The sequence below is a fragment of the Enhydra lutris genome, unplaced genomic scaffold, assembly GCF_002288905.1.
Source record: "Enhydra lutris kenyoni isolate GAN:26980312 unplaced genomic scaffold, ASM228890v2 scaffoldscaffold21, whole genome shotgun sequence".
NCBI lineage: Eukaryota > Metazoa > Chordata > Mammalia > Carnivora > Mustelidae > Enhydra > Enhydra lutris.
Genome location: NW_019154105.1, coordinates 24,403,097 through 24,422,545, shown reverse-complemented (window position 1 = coordinate 24,422,545; position 19,449 = coordinate 24,403,097). Strand labels below are relative to the sequence as shown.

Below are 19,449 nucleotides of genomic sequence, written 5' to 3'. Positions count from 1 at the left end.
TATCCATTCAGTCTTCCTCTTTATTCCTGTATGGCCAGACTCCAGCACCGAGCTAGAACCATTTGTCTGCATCTCTCTCTCCATTAGGCTGTATACACCTTGATAACAGAGGCCCAATTTTTTCACCTAAGCACTTAAGGGTAACAACTAACAAATATAAGCACTCAAAATATGCACACCAAATGAATTATTAGTACTGCTGTATGTGAAGTAGCTAACCAGTAAACATATATCGAGTGGCACCAAGACCTTACACAAGCAAATACAATTATTTATATAGCAACTAATCATTCTACTCTAACCTCTAATTGTATACTTCGTGAAGTTAGATTTTCTAATTCAGTTTTTGTTTAAGCAAAACTTGTTTATACTCATTTCCCAAAAGGTCAGAGGACAATTTTATTTATTTTTTGCTCGGTAACAAAGAAGTATATATTCTATATTATTACTGGGAAATGACTCCTCCTTCAAACAGTGAGTGCTTGCTATAATAACAGAGACTATGTTAATAAAGGCTAAGGATACTGAGAAAAGACAAGCTCTTTCAAGAAATTTATCAAATTCCAATGGAAATTCAGAGGAACCAGAGATGGCAACCTCATCTAATGAAGTGAATCATGAAGGCTGAGTGAGAAAAGGATGAGTGAGAAAAGGATGATAGTGGAGTGTATGCAAGGCACTGCAGGTACAGAAAGCTCGTACAGGAACAAAAACCTATCACTAGTAGTCTGATATGGCTAACATGGCTAATGAATAGGCTTTCTGTGCCCCAGTATGCTAAAGCTGGGGGCTGGGTGGGAGACATAAATGCTGGAAAAAATCATGAAGTTTTTATGTTACATAAAAGGATTTTAATTTAATCCTGAAAGTAATGGGAAGGCACTGAAAGGTTTTAAAGCAAAGAAATGATGGGAACGGAACAGCTCGTTAATAAGATCATTCTGGCATCAGAGTGAGGAAAGGATCAAAGCTTGGTGAAACAAAGTCATTTAACAAATACTCTTGAAAACTTACTGTACAGCAAACAAGCCTGGACACCAGATGACCATGTAGGAGGCAAGTGCTAGCCTATAAACCATGGCAGTGGCAGTGTTAACAACAGCGTGGGTTTGAGGGTTAAGAGGCAGAACTATCCATTCTAGGTAAATCAAACCTGGTTTACAGTGGGAAGCAAAAGGGAAACCTACAAGGACTCCCAAGTTACTGATAACGCTGTTTATTAATATGAAATAATAACATGTGATACTGGTTTTGGTGGACAGATGGTTTGGCGAGAATTTAGATATGATGAAATTACCTGTTGCATATTTTAAAAGATATGTACAAGAGGCTTAGATATACAAATCCAGTTATATCCCTTCAGAAAACAGTAAGAAATAAACATTTGAGAATTAGCATGTATGAAGTATCTGAACACATGAATTGGAATAAAAATAAAAGCCAATATTCATTGCACACTGAAGTGCCAGGCACTACTACAAGCACTTAAGAAATCTCATTTACTCCTATAAGGTAGACTTTCTTACCACTTTTCATTTTACAGGTGACAACTCAGGCACAAGGAGAACGTGCCCAGTACCACAAAGCTACCATGAAGTAGTAATTCAAATCAGCCATTTTTATTCCAGGGGAAGAAAACATACAGAAATCACATACTGCCAACTCTATCACTGGATGACAACAACTAACGCAAACTTTACTTCATACTACATGGAGGATGGAATTTCTCAGCCCTTACGATAACTTCACTGAGAACAGGCCACAGATGGTTCATTTTGAGGGTGGCTATAAAACTCCCTTTGTTCTTGGGGCACCTGGGTGGCTCAGTGGTTAGGCCTCTGCCTTCGGCTCAGGTCATGATCCCAGGGTCCTGGGATCGAGCCCCGCATCGGGCTCTCTGCTCAGCAGGGAGCCTGCTTCCTCCTCTCTCTCTGCCTGCCTCTCTGCCCACTTGTGATCTCTGTCTGTCAAATAAATAAAATCTTAAAAAAAAAAAAAAAAAAAAAAACAACAACTCCCTTTGTTCTTGGGTCAACACTAAGGTACTTGAACTCATCATTGTTTTAGTCAGAGTTCAGTGTGGTACTCCTTAATTGTGATAGTATAGTGAGATTCTTTTTCTTTTTCCGATATCTTTCAGAACCACAGTATTTCTGGTTCCCTAAAAACATTATCAAACTTTCAGAATCTTCAAAAATAGAATACCCGGGGCGCCTGGGTGGCTTAGCTGGTTAAAGCCTCTGCCTTCGGCTCAGGTCATGATCCCAGGGTCCTGAGATCGAGCCCCACATTGGGCTCTCTGCTCAGCGGGCAGCCTGCTTCCTCCTTTCTCTCTGCCTGCCTGTGATCTCTGTCTGTCAAATAAATAAATAAAATCTTTAAAAAAAAAAGAAAAGAATACCCTTAGCTTACCTTACCCATCAATAAGCTTGGCCTTTAAGAATGTCCAAGTCAATTCCTTATAGTTCTACCTCTTCATTCAAGCAAGACTGAAGAACTTTCCTTCATCAGACTGAGGTTAAGGGATAAGGGGTTGTCCTATATATTTTTAGTTTCAAATCCAGGTCTTTTTTTTATTTCCTTGAAACATTGTATAGTTTTCCTCAAAATCTTCTTCTTAGATGTATTTTAACCATTCATTAAAGTTTGTATTTTTTATATCCCAGTATCCCCACTCCCTTTTTTTTGGCTAAATACAGACATGTAAGAACTATTACTTATTACATGTTTATCTTTTATATATATGTATAAAACAACATCTACCCTTGTCTAAGCACCCACACAGTTCAACATAGCTGGGGGAAAAAACCCAGAAAGTGTTTACTGCTCACTCTGAGGGACTACAAACTTTGCTATAATGCTACCTGGACTCTCCCCCTCCCGATACTATAACTAACTGCCCACGCTCCTATGTAAGGTAGAAGCCCCTATCAATACCACCATGGCCCTAAATCCCATTCCCCCACCTATTTGAGGATATCTCTCCAACAATTCTCCTCTCCCTTTCCCCATTGTCTACTTTCCCCTCTCTTGGGAGAATGGAGGCATGTGGAGGTCCCAGGGGCCTACCCTGAAAGAACTCCCAATCGCCAAAGCTGAAACAATTTGAGCAACAAAATAAAAAAGCATGGAGTATATAACCTAAAGCATAAAATAAACCGATGAGTCCCTACAGACATAAAAAAATGGGATGGGAGAAAATGTTTTTACAGAAATATTCCAAATGTGTATAGATATCCCTCCCTATGGGAGGTGGAGCTTAATTCCCTCCATTCCTACTCTGAAGGTAGGCTACACTTCATAACTTGCTACCAAAGAACAGAGTAAGTCAAGGGGAAATGAGTAACTATAATGGTGAATCTGGCAAACCCTACCTTAGCCGAGTGATGAAAGTTAACATCCTTAGTGATGCCTTATAGATATTATATACTCGTAATATGATGTGATGAGATGAGCACTTTTACTGGATAATTTTACTTAAATTATAAAATGCATATTGATATTCTAAGCTTTTGCACCTTGCTAATATACCTAAGTTCTTAACGCAGACAGCTTTTGGAAACCACTGATTTACTATTTACTTACTTTTACATTTACTTATTTATTTACTACTTTACATCTTAAGTTGAACTACCTTTTTGCTTTGTCCTTGTCATCTTCTTCCACCAACCCATCAAAAATACTACCATCTTCTCTAAAAGAAAAAAGAAAGTGGATAGAGAAAATAAGAGCAAACTCATTGAGCAACAGCAATTTCAAAATGACATGTGAATCAAATCAGTTCTATCCTAGGATTTTTGTAGAGTTAAAGGATTGTATAAATTCAAATTGAATTAACTGCTCACCTGTTCTCTAACAAGTATTAGAAAACTAAAGTTAATGCATGTTTAATTACATTTTTTAAAAGTTTATCACAAATGTGAATTTCAAAACTACTTATGTACTATATATACAACATGCTAAACCAGAATTTAATCAGAGGTTAATACCTTGTTTCAAACTGGTAGTAATCAATGAGAACTATAGAAAGTCAGTGTATTTGCCATTATATAAAAGGATTCATTTGAAATTATTTTTAATTATAATAGCATGGCTTAAAAAATTTTGAGACATTCATGTTATAAAGCCACAAATCACTCATAAACATCACAGTATCTAGCTTTTATATATACTTATATTACTACAATTCAATCATTACTGATTCATGCGACAAGTATTTACTAATACCCGTGTGCCAGGCTCTGCTCTGGACATGCTTACAGAACATTAAAACAGTTAAACACGGAAATCCCTCCTCTCCTACAGCTTATTTTCTAGTAGAACAAAATAAATCAAGAAGGAAATATATGATGACAAGTTTTATATTTTTTAAAAAGGGGTGATTTTTTAGTTATTGTGATGTTACTTTAATCTGAGTGGTTAGGAAAGGACATTTAAGCTGAGATCTAAGTGACAAGAAGGGGTTGGTTATGGGAAGATCTAGGGAAACAGCATTCTAACAAATAAAATCAAGAGCACTGGTGGCTAATTCCTTAACCTAAGTAGTGATATTAAATAATTTCATATGACCTTTATATGAATTCGCTATTCACTACTTTAACCACAACTTTCTGAGGCCTACAAAGGCACATATGGTGTCTGTTGGACCCACTGTTGAGAATATCTACAAATTTTATATTATAGAGTTCCATGTCTGGACTTTCAGGGTTCCATGTGTGCACTGCAATTTATGACAACTTTTGTATGTATATGCACATTATTGAGGAGAAAGTCCGTAACTTTCATGATATTCCCAGAGATAACTAACTCATATTAAGAATCACTGCTTCTGTCTGAACATGATGTTGTCTCTAGATGTCATATTGTCTAGAATGAGAATTGGCAATCATCAAGAAGCATAATACCACAATCATATTTAACCACTTAGGAGCACTGAAGGAACATCCTTTCTGAGGAGACAACTACACATAGAGCCCACCTGAAAATATGGCATAGCCCAAATCTATGGCAGTGCTGCAGGCAGGCCTCTCTAAGGAAACTCCTTGCCCCTTAGGTCTTAAGTTCTGGTAGAGTATGTATCTTCACTGTTTATCTCACAGGAAAGGGAGACGGGCTGGCCCCAGACGTCAAAGGTCACTTCTGTATACAACTCTAGCTACAAAACTCTTAAAGAATCCCCTATGGAAGAATCACACAGTACACTATAATAAAAATACAGGAACTTGAGTGTCAGACAGACCAACACAGGTCCTAATCCCAGCTCAGCACGTAACTATGTGACCTTAAACAAGTTATTCAACCTCCCTGACCGATTGTTTCCTCAGCTGTAAAATCCCATGGCATTACTGGGAAGTAAAATGAAATAACATATAAAAAGTACTCGACAACAAAGAGCTGTCAAAGAATAAGAGCTTAAAATATGTTACTGTATTTCATCAAATTAAAAACACCATTAATCTTTATAAAGACTTATCAGTATTTTATATGCCAGTATATTATATTATCAGTATATTATATTTTACATTGGGAAAAAAATGCTACCAATTAAACTACGATAAGGCAATTGTAAGATGAATCTTAGTGTCAGAGGTGTTAAAACGTAAACAAACAAACAAAAGTCTTAAAATCAAAGAAACAAGGTTTATCCTACACGTGAGAGTATGATTTAAAGACTGTAATTTTAACTAATAAAATCCTAATTAAAGTTACCACTTATCAATCACAAATGCTAAAACACTTAAAGGGGTGGAGTTAGCAGCAATAAGGAGAAAAAAATAAGACGTAAGGAGATAGAAGATTCCATAAGATGCCAAGGAAACATCTGCCACTGTCACAATTTCTTTCAGAGCAGCTCTGACCAAACACTCAAAATTACAGTTCATGATCTGTTTGGGACACAAACCATATGCTGCTGACTTTGGCTACAGATAGTATCAGTATGTCTTACTATTATTACATGCTGTTTGCTCAATATGGAAATTAAGCGTAATAGGAATTACGTTTAAATACGAAACTCCTTTTATCAGTATGATACAGACCATTACTCTAATAATAAATTTTAAAATAGCTTTATAGGATTCAAAATAAAGAGTCTCTAAAAACATACCTGTCAACAATTGAGCTCATTTTACTACAGCTTACGGTAAACAACATAACATATTACGTTTTCGTCTTGTGGTAGACATTTGTACTTCTCCTTGGGTGGAAGGAAAAATAAACAGTCATTAGTTTTCAAAAAATTTATTTCTACAAACATAGTAATATTGAGGAACACTGTATGTTATCATAGAGAATTCAAATGTTTTGGTTTGTACCCAAGGCTGAAACATTATTTTCAAGAAAATACCTAGAACTGGGGCAAATGTGAGGCTCCCTTCTAAAAAAAGGAACACAGGGGAAGAAAATTGAGGATTCATTTTCTATTATAAAGCAGTAAAAAAGGCCACTCTTAATATTTAGTATATAGATTAATTAGAGTATGTAACTGTGAATAGGCTATAATTCAAAAAAAGATACATACACCCTTACGTTCATGCATCAGTATTTACAAGAGTCAAGATATGTAAATAACCTAGATGCCCACTGAGACAGATGAACGGATAAAGAAGATGCTGTGTGTATGTGTATGTGTACAGTGGAATATTACTCAGCCATAAAAAGAATGAAATCTTGCCAATCTTGCCAACATGGATGAACATAGAGGGTATCATGCTGGATCAAATAAGTCAAACAAAGACAAATTCCATATGATTTCACCTATATGTGAAATCTAAAACACAGAACAAAACAGAAACAGAGTCATAATACAAAGAATAAACCTGATAGTTCCAGAGGGGAGGGGAGTGGGAGGATGAGGGAGCTAAGTGAAGGGAAGTAAGGTGTACAAGCTGCCAGTTACAAAATAAATAAGCCATGGGAATAAAAAGTACAGCATAGGCAATACAGTCAATAATACTGTAGTAACATTGTATGGTAACAGATGGTAACTACACTTATCATGGTGAGCATGTATAATGTATATAATTGCTCACTGTTTATACCTGAAACTAATACAACATTGTATGTCAACTATTCTTTAATTTAAAAATCGAATCAACAACAAATATTTGTTGAAAACCTATTTTCTATTAAACAGTAGGCTAAGCTTTAGGAATACAAGAAGAAAACAAAGTCCCTATAGGCAAAAATCTGCAATTGAATAGGGAGACAGATACCTAAAGAATAATAAAAAGGATAATGAAGGTATACAAAGAGGAGTCAGAGGAAATAGTCTTGATGACAATGAATTTGTCAGGTAGTCTAGATTGTTAATAAAAATATGGTACAGAGACCATCAGCAATGGCATCATCTGAGACCCTGTTAGAAGACAGTCCTACTGAATCAGAATCTACATTTGAACATGGTCCCCATGTGATTTGTATGACCATTTGGGTATGAGAAATAATAGACCAGAGAACAAGAGAAGGTAATATGTGAAAGGCTGGAAAGCCACAGGAATGGCAATTTGCAAAGGCACAGGCCTTTATGAGACAAGGGAGCACCCTATTTGAGAGACTGAAGAGGTTTAGCATTTTCTTTAGGGAAAAGTCCAGTCATGTTACAACTTAAAGTTTAATTACTAGAGCATAAAATGAGAATAAGAGTGGATAGAAGGGTGAAGGTAAGACAAGTAGAAAAGAGCCTTATTAGAGTGTGCCTGGCTGGCTCAGTCAGTACAGCGTGCAGCTCAGTCTCAGGTTAGAGGTTCAAGCCCCACACTAGGTGTAAAGATTACTGAAAAATAAAATGAATGAAGAGAAAAGAAATGAAAGGAAAAGGAAAAAAAAAAAAAAGAAAAGGAAGAGAAGAGAAGAGAAAAAAAAGAAAAGGGAGGAAAGAGCTTTATTATAAGGAGTCTCATACCTATATTGAAGGAATTAAGATTTACTACTTTAAACAGAATCATAAGCCTAAAATTTGACATCCTATGTTCTACAGTTTTTATAAAGCGTAAGGCAGGTTTTAGTCAAACAAAATACTCATATCCTATAGCTGCGAATTAAATATTGAACAACCACCTCAACGCTAATAAAAACCTTAACAGTTTTGAGGCATGAGAATTCTACTTTAACTATTATATCTTTTGTTTAAAATTTAGAAAATACTATAAATTAAGGTGGAACTCTAGGTGAGAACAGATGAAAGTTGTCCTACCAACATGGGAGTTTGAACTATTCTGTCACTGTTTTCAAATGTACAGGCACGAAGGAGCGAGGGAATGGTCCTTGCTCAATGACGCTGCAGTGCCCATGTGGTAATGGCTACAGAAGTGAGACTGCAAAGGGCTAAGAGCTCTTAAAAGAAAATGAATGGGGAGTCAGAGGTAAAAATAAGAAGAACTAACACTAGATAAATTATTGGTTTTAAGTGTCTGGGTCAACATCAGCAGATAGAGCGTGGAATTACACAATTTGGGAGTTAGAGGAGACTTTAAAGATGACCCAAGCACAACTCTCTAAGAGACAAACCTATCATCACAGTAATGACGGAGGCTGGTTCTATCACTAGAACAAAAAGAACGGTGCAAAGGTAACAGCCAAGTTGGGTGAATTAAAAAAGAACGGTTTCACTTTCAAGTTAAAAAGCCAGATCTGAGCGTTAAGTGGCACCAAGTATATGCTTCTTTAATTATCAAAAGGTAGAAAATATGACAAACTAGGAGAAAAAAAAGACCCCAAGAATTAGGGCCTAGACTATATCAAGGGCCATCATAACTGAACCCAAAATGGTTTAGAAGATACAGGCCGATGCTTTATTAGGCTGTTTTACTAATGTCATTAACAATATGCTTTCCAAACATCTATTGTGCTGCTAACTGAATGACACAGACTATGTTTCTCTACCAGTCTAGTCCAAGATCTTTTTTTTTTCCCTTTCTAGCCAAGTGACAGGATATATTTAAGGGAAAGGTAAGGGGAAAAGTGAAATAGGCCCAACTAAGTACTCTAGGGCCGACTATGACTTCTTTAAATGGTGCCAAATTAATTTTATCAAAACACAAGGGTAATAATGGTGGAAGAGCCAAAAGGTCTTTTTTTAGAACCATCCGAGGCCTCACATTTTCAGTACAAAAAAAAAACTATCCTGAGTCATACTTTCCATTCTATGGATTCTAAGGATTCAGCTTTTAAAAATAAGCAATGTCCCTATAGACAGCATGGAATTTCAACTATATAATCTAATACAGATCAAATTTTATTATTAAAAATCTTTTTTCTTGGGGCATCTGGATGCCTCTGTCAGTTGAGCTTCCAACTCTTGATTGTGGTTCAGGTTATGATCATAAAACATGATTATAAAACATTCAAACTTTGCCAAATACAGAAGCAGATATGTTTTTAATTCAACATGCAACATTAAATATAATTAACAGAAAATCTCAGTGCCTGGAAATCCATCTTTGGAAAAGAATCCCTATGCATAAAATAACACATTCTATATTATAAGTAAACTGTGCAGTATCTAATGACATAATACTAGTCCTCTGAATCCCACCTGCTGTCACCTCTCAAGGCTTTCCATTCCTACATCATGAACTTGTCTCTTGATAACTGGATTTTTCTGATTATCAACTTAGTATTTTACCTTAAAAAAAAAAAAAAAACAAAACCACCCTTGACACACCAACCCCCTTCAGGTACTATCTTTCCTTTTTTGCTCCCTCTCGCAGGAAAACTGCGTGGCAGAGCACAATTGTTGTTCCAACATCTTTAATTCCATTCTCTCCCTTCCTTTAAAATGTAGTGTTTATTTTCACCACTGTATACATGTTCAAATCTAAAGTGGCCACAGAGTTTTATAGGAATTATTAAAAAATCAGAAATCCTCTGTCCCATGATCTCCATTTCCCACTTTTCACCACTTTCACCTCTTAAACTATTTCTTCTGGCAGTTAATGCTCCAATATTCTTTATTTTGTGACTTCTTGATTCCTTCTGTTTTGGGGAGGGTACCTACACAGTCCTAATTATTCAAGTTGTCCCAATGTAATTATTAAAATGTCTCCTTTTGCTCTCAAAAGAGTCTTATTTTTCAGGCATAACCCACTGAATTCCACTAAGAAAAATACGAATTTAGTTTTCTTTGATTCCCCATCCTTACTCCATATATGTGCATATTTGCCCAAATTCCCAGTACCGTAACTTTGGCTAGGTGGTTATATTCAGTTAACATTATGATGACTCTATAAAGGCAATTCACAGCTGAGCCATACAGCATAATACAATTGCCTTCCCTTTCTAAATAATTTTCCCTAGAGTTAATCATTGTTTTATTATTGACTTAACTTTTCTATAAACTTATCACCAATTTAGCCCCAAACTCTTCCCTGTCTAAATCCTCTTAATACCTTCAAACACATTACACATTCGACCAATGTAATCTCACACCTATTTATCTTGATACCTTCTGACCTACTCCTGTTGGGACTGGACGTTCTCCATAAACAGCAACCAGCGATCATCTTGGGATCATTATTCACAATCTTCCTGGTGATTTCCTGGGTTTCTATGTAAGGTGCATTTTCTGTTTCTTCTATCTTATGGCTTCATCCCTTTCAGTTTACTTCTTTATTTGTGTTGAGTACCTCCTACAATAACTCCCCAAGAAAGGGGGCATGGCAGATAAGTATTTTTAGATATCACAAGTCTGAAACTGTCATTAGTCTGTACTTAATCAACAGTTTAGCTCCATAATGAATACTGGATTGGAAGTAAGTTTTTCCTTAGCATTATGAAGGCTCCAATGTCTTCTAGTTTCCAGAGTATTCTCAAGAAGCCCAAAGCCTTTCTGATTACTGATCTTTACATGTGACCTATTTCTCTTATTCTGGAAGCTCCCTTATGTTTTAAAATTTAACAGTGATATGTCCTATTTTGGACTTATTTCCGTAATTTTCGTACTATAGGCTCTTTCTACTTGGAAACTTATGTCCTCTAATTCTGGATAGTTTGCTGAATCAGTCTCTATTCTTTATTTTACTCTTTTCTCCTTTTTTGGAATTCCCATTATGTCAACACTGGATATGCTGACAGTTGCTCCAATTTTCTTATTTTTTTCTCTCCCATTTAACTTTGCTTTACTCTCAAAATCTCAGTTTTACTTTTCCACTCTTCCACTGAGTTTTTCATTTCTAATGTAATTGTTTTTCTTTCATGTTTCATGGATTTAGCATCTCCTCTTACCTCTCTGAAACTATTAAACAACAGTTTTGTGTTTCAATTTTTACCTGCCTGCCGGCCCCCAACTTGGTATTTTCTTTTGGCATGGTATTTGGCTCTTACATAAGAGGTTTTCCTAAAATGTTTAGTGATCTCTGGCCACCAGCTCATTTAAGGGTGGGGTCTAAAAGGATCCCTGAAGCTCTGTATGATAGGGCTTGCTGACTATCAACTTTATTGCAGGGATACCAGGTTGGAATATTTCTTTGGGGAAATTCTTTCAGTCTGTATCTTCAGATCTTTTCTCTTAGGCTGGTTACAATTTCCAGAAAGGAATCTTCTAAACTACTGACTGAAAATTATAAAAATCTGGTAGCCTAAGTTTTAATCTCTTTACTTTCAATATGGTACTCCCATTCTCAACCATGCTATTTTATCTTTCCTAGAGAATAAATGTTTAGCCTCCTGCTAAGATAGTGATGGGGTAGTTGCCTGGAATTACAAGGTCAAGAAAAGGATCTATAAAATATAATCACCTCTTAGACTGGCAACAAATCAGACTGTGTTTAGTCCCATTTTTACTCCTTTGCAGAAGTAAAGCATGCTCTCAATTCCTGACATTTTAGAGGTTCTACAGTGCCATAAAGTTTCTCATCATTCTCACAGGTGGCTCAGGATTCTAAGATCCATAAGATAGATATCACACTTCCTTTTGCTTTTCAGCTTCCAAAATTTTGTTGTAATTTTTTTTTCTCCCCTTCTCTTTGTTCTTATGAAGTTATGTCTTTTGTTAAAAAAAAATTCTTTAGCTTTAATGGAGTTTCAAGAAGAAATAGAACTTAATTGCATTTTTTGCCATCTTCAATGGAAATACCCCATTTTCTCTTCATCAATTTTAATCAGGCTTTCACCTTCACACAATCCCACTGAGATTGCTCACTCTTATTAGAGTTATGAAAGACATTCAGGCTGCCAAATCTAATGGCTGCTTTACTCTACTCTCTATTTTACTTCTTAGTAGCATATGATGTAACTGATCACTTCTGCATTTATTACTTTTCTTTTTTTGCCTTCTGTGACAGAACACGTTCCTAATTTTTCACCCATCTCATTGGCTGTTCCTTCTCCTCTGATTAATACTGGCATGTCCTAAGGCTACATCCTTCCCAATCTATGTACACTTCCTAGATAATTTCATCCAGACATACTCCTCTAAGTATCACTCTATGCCAATAAATCCCAAATCCATACCCCTAGACCAGATTCTCAACTTCAGAGTCTTATATCCAACTACCTTTGATATTTCTACAAATTTTACAGGTACCTAAAATATTATACAGCAAAACAGAACACTTGACTTTCTTACAAAGAAAGCACTTCTTACAAAGCACTTTCTTTACAGAGCACTTTTTCTGCAAATTTATAAATCTGTTCCTCTCCCACTTTTCTTCTCCAACCTAAATTCCATATGCTCTCCCCCTCATTATACTCTAGTCACATTTTCCCCTTCTGTTCCTCAAGTATTCCATGGTCATTTTTGTTTACTGCCTGTAAATCTCCTCTCTCAGATCTTCACAGGGCTGGCACATTCTTGCCATTCAGATCTTAACTGAAATATTCCTCTTCAATGAGAGCTTTCAAATATTTCATATTTCTATCAATTATGAAAGCAGTCACCAGTCTCTATCACATTATCCATTTTACTCTCTGCACTCAACTACAAATGTTTCATTGGTTTGTCTATTATTTGTCCTCCCTCCCTTTAGAATGCAATCCTAATGAGAGCAGGGACAGCTTCTGTCTTGTCCATCACTGGATTCTCAGTATCTAAAGTAGCATCTAAATATAGCTGATACAATAAGCATTTGGAATAAATTAATACAACAGGAAAAATTTTAAAATAAAACATTCCTCAAATTAGTATTTCAAAATACGTTTATGGATTCATTTATATATTTTGCCAAAAATAAACTCTAAGATACAACCTTTTCATTACCTTTTGTATGTTTTGGATCTTTGAACTGATTCTTCAGAAAACTATAGGTTCAATATATTCTTCTATATGGCTGACCATCACTCTCAAAATTCTGTTTAAACAACAAAAAAAATTATTAGATGTACTGAACTTATACAGAAGTTTATCATGAAAAGTTTTAAAGTAATTTTTAAACTTAAGTTTAGAACTTAGTCACAAAAGTGTGCATAACAAATGTTAAACTCTACAAATTATTTCTAAGAGAAAATAACTTAGAGAATAAATGAAAACATTAACTTAATTCTAGTATAGAAGTTAAAACACAAATATAACTACAAAATACATTAATAAGCTACACAATAAAAAGATGTAATTTGTGATACTGATAATAAAATGTAGAAGGAGAGACATGTAAAAGAGAGTTCTGAAGCACCATCAGTTTATTATAGATTGTCAAAACTATGAGATGCTTTATGTAAAACCTATGGTTAAGCACAAAGAAAACACCTGTAGAAGATACAAAAAAGGAAATGAGAAAGGAATCAAAGCATGTCACAAAACAACAACAACAACAACAAAAAATCACCACCACCACCAAGAAAACAACAAAGAGACAAAAAGAGACAAACAAGAGACAAAAAACTACAAAACAGTCAAAAACAAATAACAAAATGGACACAGTAAGTCTTCCCTATCAGTAATTATTTTAAATATAAAAGACTAAAGTCATCAATCAACAGACAGAGTAGCCAAATGGATCAGAAAAAGTAAGATCCAACCATTTGCTGTCTACAACAGACTCACTCTAGATTTAAAAAAGACATAGAGGATGAAAGTAAAAGTGAAAAGATATTCTATGCAAATATAACTGAAAGAGAGTAGAAGTGGCCATACTTATATCCAAAAAAGTAAAAAACTGACAAGAGGCAAAAAACAGGACAATATATAATGATAAAAGGGTCAATTCATTAGAAAGATGTAAGAATGATATATACACCCAACATCAGAACATACCCCAGTATCAAAAAGGAAAAAATATCTAGACAGACCCAATGTTCATAGCAGCCATGGCCACAGTCACCAAACTGTGGAAAGAACCAAGATGTCCTTCAACAGACAAATGGATAAAGATGATGTGGTCCATATATTCAATCGAATATTATGCCTCCATCAGAAAGGATGAATACTCAACTTCTGTATCAACATGGATGGGACTGGAAGAGACTATGTTGAGTGAAATAAGTCAAGCAGAGAGAGTCAATTATCATATGGTTTCACTTACATGTGGAGCCTAAGGAATAACATGGAGGACACTGGGAGATGGAGAGAAGTGAGTTGGGGGAAATCAGAGAGGGAGACAAACCATGAGAGACTGTGGACTCTGAGAAACAAACTGAGGGTTTTGGAGGGGAGGGGAGTGGGGTTGGGTGAACCTGGTGGTAGGTATTAAGGAGGGCATGTATTGCATGGAGCACTGGGTGTGGTGCATAAACAATGAATTTTGAAACACTGAAAAAAATAAAAGGAAAAAAAGAAAACAAATATCTAGACAGAATTTCAACAGGGAAACGGGCAACCTGAATAATATTATAGACCAAATAAACTTGACAGATGTATACAGAACATTCCACCCAACAGCAGCAGAATACACATTCTTCTTCACTGCACATGGAACATTCTCCAGGACATGTCACATATTGGGTCACAAAATAAGTTTTAACAAATTTAAGAAGATTTGGTATGAACCAAGTGTCTTTTCCACCAACAATGGAATGAAACTAGCAATTGATAACAAAAGGAGAACTGGAAAATTCACAAATGTATGAAAACTAAACAATACACATCCTTAAGCAGTGGATAAAAGAAGAAATCGGAATGAAAGTTAAAAAATACTTGGGAAACAAAAACATAACATCAAAATTTATGGGATGCAGCAAAAGCAGTACTAACAGGGAAGTTTATAGTGGTAAATACTACATTTAAAAAAATGTAAAAAAAAAAAAAAAAGTGCCACCTGGGTGGCACTGTCAGTTAAGTGTCCAACTCTTGGTTTCAGTTCAGGTCATGATCTCAGGGTCATGAAATCAAGCCCTGCATCAGGGCCCATGCTCAGCACAAAGTCTGGTTGAAATTCTCTCTAACCCCTCTGCCCCTTCCCCCAGCCCTGCTCTCTCTCAAAAATAAATAAGTAAATCTCGTAAATAAATAAAACAGAATCCAGTAAGGAAGGAAGGAAAGAGAGAAATCTCAAAAATGAACCCTAACTTTATACCTCAAGGAACCAGAAAAAGAACGAACAAGCCCAAAGTTAGCAGAAGGAAGGAAATAATAAAGACTAAAGAAGACTAAACAAAACAGGATAAACAATAGGAAAGAAAATGAAAAAAAAAAAAAAAGAGTTTCTAGAAAGATCAACAAAATTGAGAAACCTTTAAGCAGACTAAGAAAAAGAGGAGAAAATTCAAATCAGAAGTGAAAGATGCAGTGCTAAAACTGACTTTGTATGAAATACAAAGATTCATAAAAGACTACTTACTATGAACAATTAGATACCAATTAGATAAACCAGAAGAAAGAGATAAATTCCTAGAAATGCACAACCTACCAAGACTGAGTCATGAAGAAGGAGAAAATCTGAACACAACTATGTAACTACTAAGGATACCTAATCAGTAATCAAAAACCTCTCAACAAAGAAAAGCCCAGGACCAAAAAATTCAATGGAGAATTCTACCAAACACCTCAAGAAGAATTAGTTAACATCAATCTTTCCCAAACTCTTCCAAAAAATTAAAGAGGGAACACATCCAAACTGATTGTATGAAGCCAACATCACCTTGACACCAAAGCCAGTCAGTCAGACTCTACAAGTAAAGAAAAGTACAGGTCAATATCCTTAATAGGTGCAAAAATCCTCAACGAATACTAACAAACCAAATCCAAGAGCATATTAAAAGGGTAACATCCACGACCAACTGGGATTTATCCCTGGAGTGCAAGCATGTTTCAATCAATATCAGCACAAATCAATATTAATACCAATCAAAATCAATATGATACAGCAAATCAACAAAACAAAGCATAAAAATGACATGATTATGTCATGCAGAACAAGCATTTGACATAATTCAACACTCTTTCATGATAAAAACACACAATAAACTAGGAATATAAATTTTCTCAAAATACCAAAGGTCATAAATGAAAAATCCACAGCTTACATCAGATCAACAGTGAAAAACTAAAAGCTTTCCCTCTAAGATGAGGAACAAGGCAAGGATGCTTACTCTTACCACTTGTATTCAACATTGTACTGGAAATTCTAGCTAGAGTAACCAGGTAAGAAAAAAAAGGCTTACACGAATCAGAAAGTATGAAGTAAAATTATCCCTGTTCACAGATTACATGACCTTATATGTAGAAGACCCCAAAGATTCCACAACAAAACAAAACAAAACAAAACAAAACAAAAACCATTAGAACTAACAAATGCCAAAGTTGTAGACACAAAATCAACACATCAAAATCAAATGCACTTTTTATACACGAACAACAAACAATCTTAACGGGAAATTTTTTAAAAATGTCATTTACAATAGCATCAAAAAGAATAAAATAATTAGTAACAAACCTAACCCAAAAGGCAAAAGACTTGTACACTGAAAACTACAAAAAAACGCTGAAAGAAATAAGACACAAATAAATGGAGGGACATTTACAGTGGACATACAGAGGATGTTTATGGAAGATTTAGCACCATCAAAATTGTCCATATCACCCAATGTCATTTACAGATTCAATGTAATCTCTATCAAAATCCCAAAGGCATTCTTTGTAGAAACTGGAAAAAAAAAATCCTAAAATTCATATGGAACAACAAAGACCTCAACTAGTCAAAAACAATCCTGAGGAAAAGAACAAAGCTGAAGGCCCCACACTTCCTAACCTGTAAAGGTATTACAAAGCTACAGTAATCAAATGGTATGGAAATGGCATAAAGACAAACACATAGACCAGTGGTAAAAAACAGAGAGCCTAGAAATAAACCTTGGTATATATGGTCAAATGATCTTCAACAAGTGTGCCAAGACTACATAATCAGAAAGCACAGTGTCTTCAACAAACGACGCTGGGAAAACAGTATATCCACATGCAAAAGACTGAAACTGGATGGACCCTACCTTACGCCATACACAAAAGCCAAATCAATATGGATGAAAGACTTAAATGTGACTTGAAACTATAAAACTCCTAGAGGAAAACAAAAGAGAAAGTTTTAGGACACTGGATTTGGAATATCTTGGATATGACACCAAAAACAAAGGAAACAAAAGCAAAAACTGACAAGTGAGACTCATTCAAGTCAAATAACTTAGTAATTCCTGCAAGTGAGGTCTACTACCAACAAATTCTCTCAATTTGTTTGAGAAAGTCTTTATTTCTTCTTCATTTTTCAAAAGTAATTTCACAGGAGGGGTGCCTGGGTGGCTCAATGGGTTAAAGCCTCTGCCTTAGGCTTGGGTCATGATCGAGCCCCACATCGGGCTCTCTGCTTGGCAGGGAGCCTGCTTCCTCCTCTCTACTTGTGATCTCTATCCGCCAAATAAATAAATAAAATCTTTTTTTAAAAATGATAATTTCACAGAAAAAACAATTCTAGGTTAGTGAGTTTTTCTCTCGATACTTTAAATATTTCGCTCTATTTCCTTCTTACTTGCACAGTTTTTCTGAGGCAAAGTCAAATGTAATTCTTTGTTCTTCTGCAGGTAAGCTGTTTTTTTCTCTGGCATCTTTCAGGTTTTTCTTCCGATATGATTTTCTATAGTTTAAAAATGATACACCTAGGCGTTGTTTTGGGGGATACTTATCCTTCTTGGTGGTCTCCAAACTTCCTGGATCTGTGATTTGAGGTCTAACATTAACTTGGGGAAATTCTCAGTCATTACAATTTCAAAACTTCCCTCTTTCTCCTGCTATTCCCACTACACGTTACTTTTGTAGTTGTCCCACGGTCCCTGGATATTCTGTTCTTTTCAGTCTTGTCCTCTTTTCTTTTCTAAGATTTTATTTATTTATTTAACACAGAGAGAGAGTACAAGCAGGGGGAGCAGCAGGGGCAGAGGGAGAAGCGGGCTTCCCACTGAGTAGGGAGCCCGATGTTGGACTCGATCTTAGGACCCAGGGATCATAACCTGAGCCAAAGGCAGCCACTTAACAGACTGAGCCACCCAGTACCCACTTTTCATTTTTGAAGATTCTACTAAGATATCCTCCAGCTCAGAAATTCTTTACTCATGTCTCCAGTCTAATAAGCCCTCCAAAGATATTCTTCATTTCTGGTACAGTGTTTAACTCCTTATCTACCTTTTTTCTTAGGATTTCCATCTCTCCACTTACACTGCCCACCTGTTCTTGCACACTGACTATTTTATCTATTAGATCCCTGAGCACATTAATTATAGTTGCTTTAAATTCCTGATCTGGTAACTCCAACACCCTTGTGCCATATCTGGTTCTGATATTCACTCTGTCCCTTCAAATTGCGTTTTTTGTCTTTTGGTATGCCTTATAATGTTTTCTTAATTGCTGGATATGATGCACTAGGTAAAAGGAACTGCTATAAACAGGCCATTAGTAATGTGGTGGTGGGGCGTTGGGGGAGGGGAAGCATTCGATAGTCCATGATTAGGTCTCAGTCTTTTAGTAAGCCTGGACTGTGAACTTCATCCGTGTTTGTCAGGTTTTTTTCTCCCTCCTTAAATTAACATGGTTAGAGTAGGCAGGCATTTGATATTTTCCTTCCTCCAAATCAGTTAGACTTCCATTAACTAGTTTCCCCTGAGAGTGGGTCTTGTTAAGAAAAGAGGGAGCTGGTATATTTCAAAATGGTTCTTTTTTCCCCACTCCTGCTGGAAGCAAGAGGAGATTTTTCTGATATTCACTATGGGAACCTGTTTGAGCTCTTAAGAGGTAAATCTCACAATACTGCTAAGGCCCCCCTGTGACTAGGTCCCTTTGGAGTTTTTAATTGTCAAAGTTATCCATAGTAAGCCTCCAGCAAATTGTCAATTACAATTACCAGAATTACAGTTCCAGTTCTGTACTGGTTTCTGAGATGGTTTCAGCTCCTGAGTCTCTGTTCTAGGAAGTTATGACCTCCTATATTTGCCTGTCTGACTCTAATCTTGGGGAGATTGCCCTGTAATCAAGTTTTCCGTGTGCCCCCCCCCCCTTTATGCATCCAAGAATTGTTTTTTTAGACCATTCAGCTTTTT

At 35.9% G+C, this 19,449-nt stretch overlaps 1 protein-coding gene across 2 annotated transcripts in view; it reads right to left on the bottom strand.

Moving 5' to 3' along the window:
- LOC111149069 (clock circadian regulator) overlaps window positions 1-19,449 on the bottom strand; it is a 137,810-nt gene that overhangs the window by 69,772 nt on the left and 48,589 nt on the right. The window contains exons 3-5 of one of the 2 annotated variants that reach the window (XM_022505976.1): window positions 13,196-13,286; window positions 6,107-6,196; window positions 3,635-3,694 (exon numbers count right to left, since the gene is read on the bottom strand). In XM_022505976.1, the coding sequence (XP_022361684.1) occupies window positions 3,635-3,694; window positions 6,107-6,153 (107 nt within the window). In that variant the 5' untranslated portion in view covers window positions 6,154-6,196; window positions 13,196-13,286. Of the gene's footprint in view, window positions 1-3,634; window positions 3,695-6,106; window positions 6,197-13,195; window positions 13,287-19,449 lie in introns of those variants that run through there. The other variant, XM_022505975.1, reaches the window with a different exon arrangement.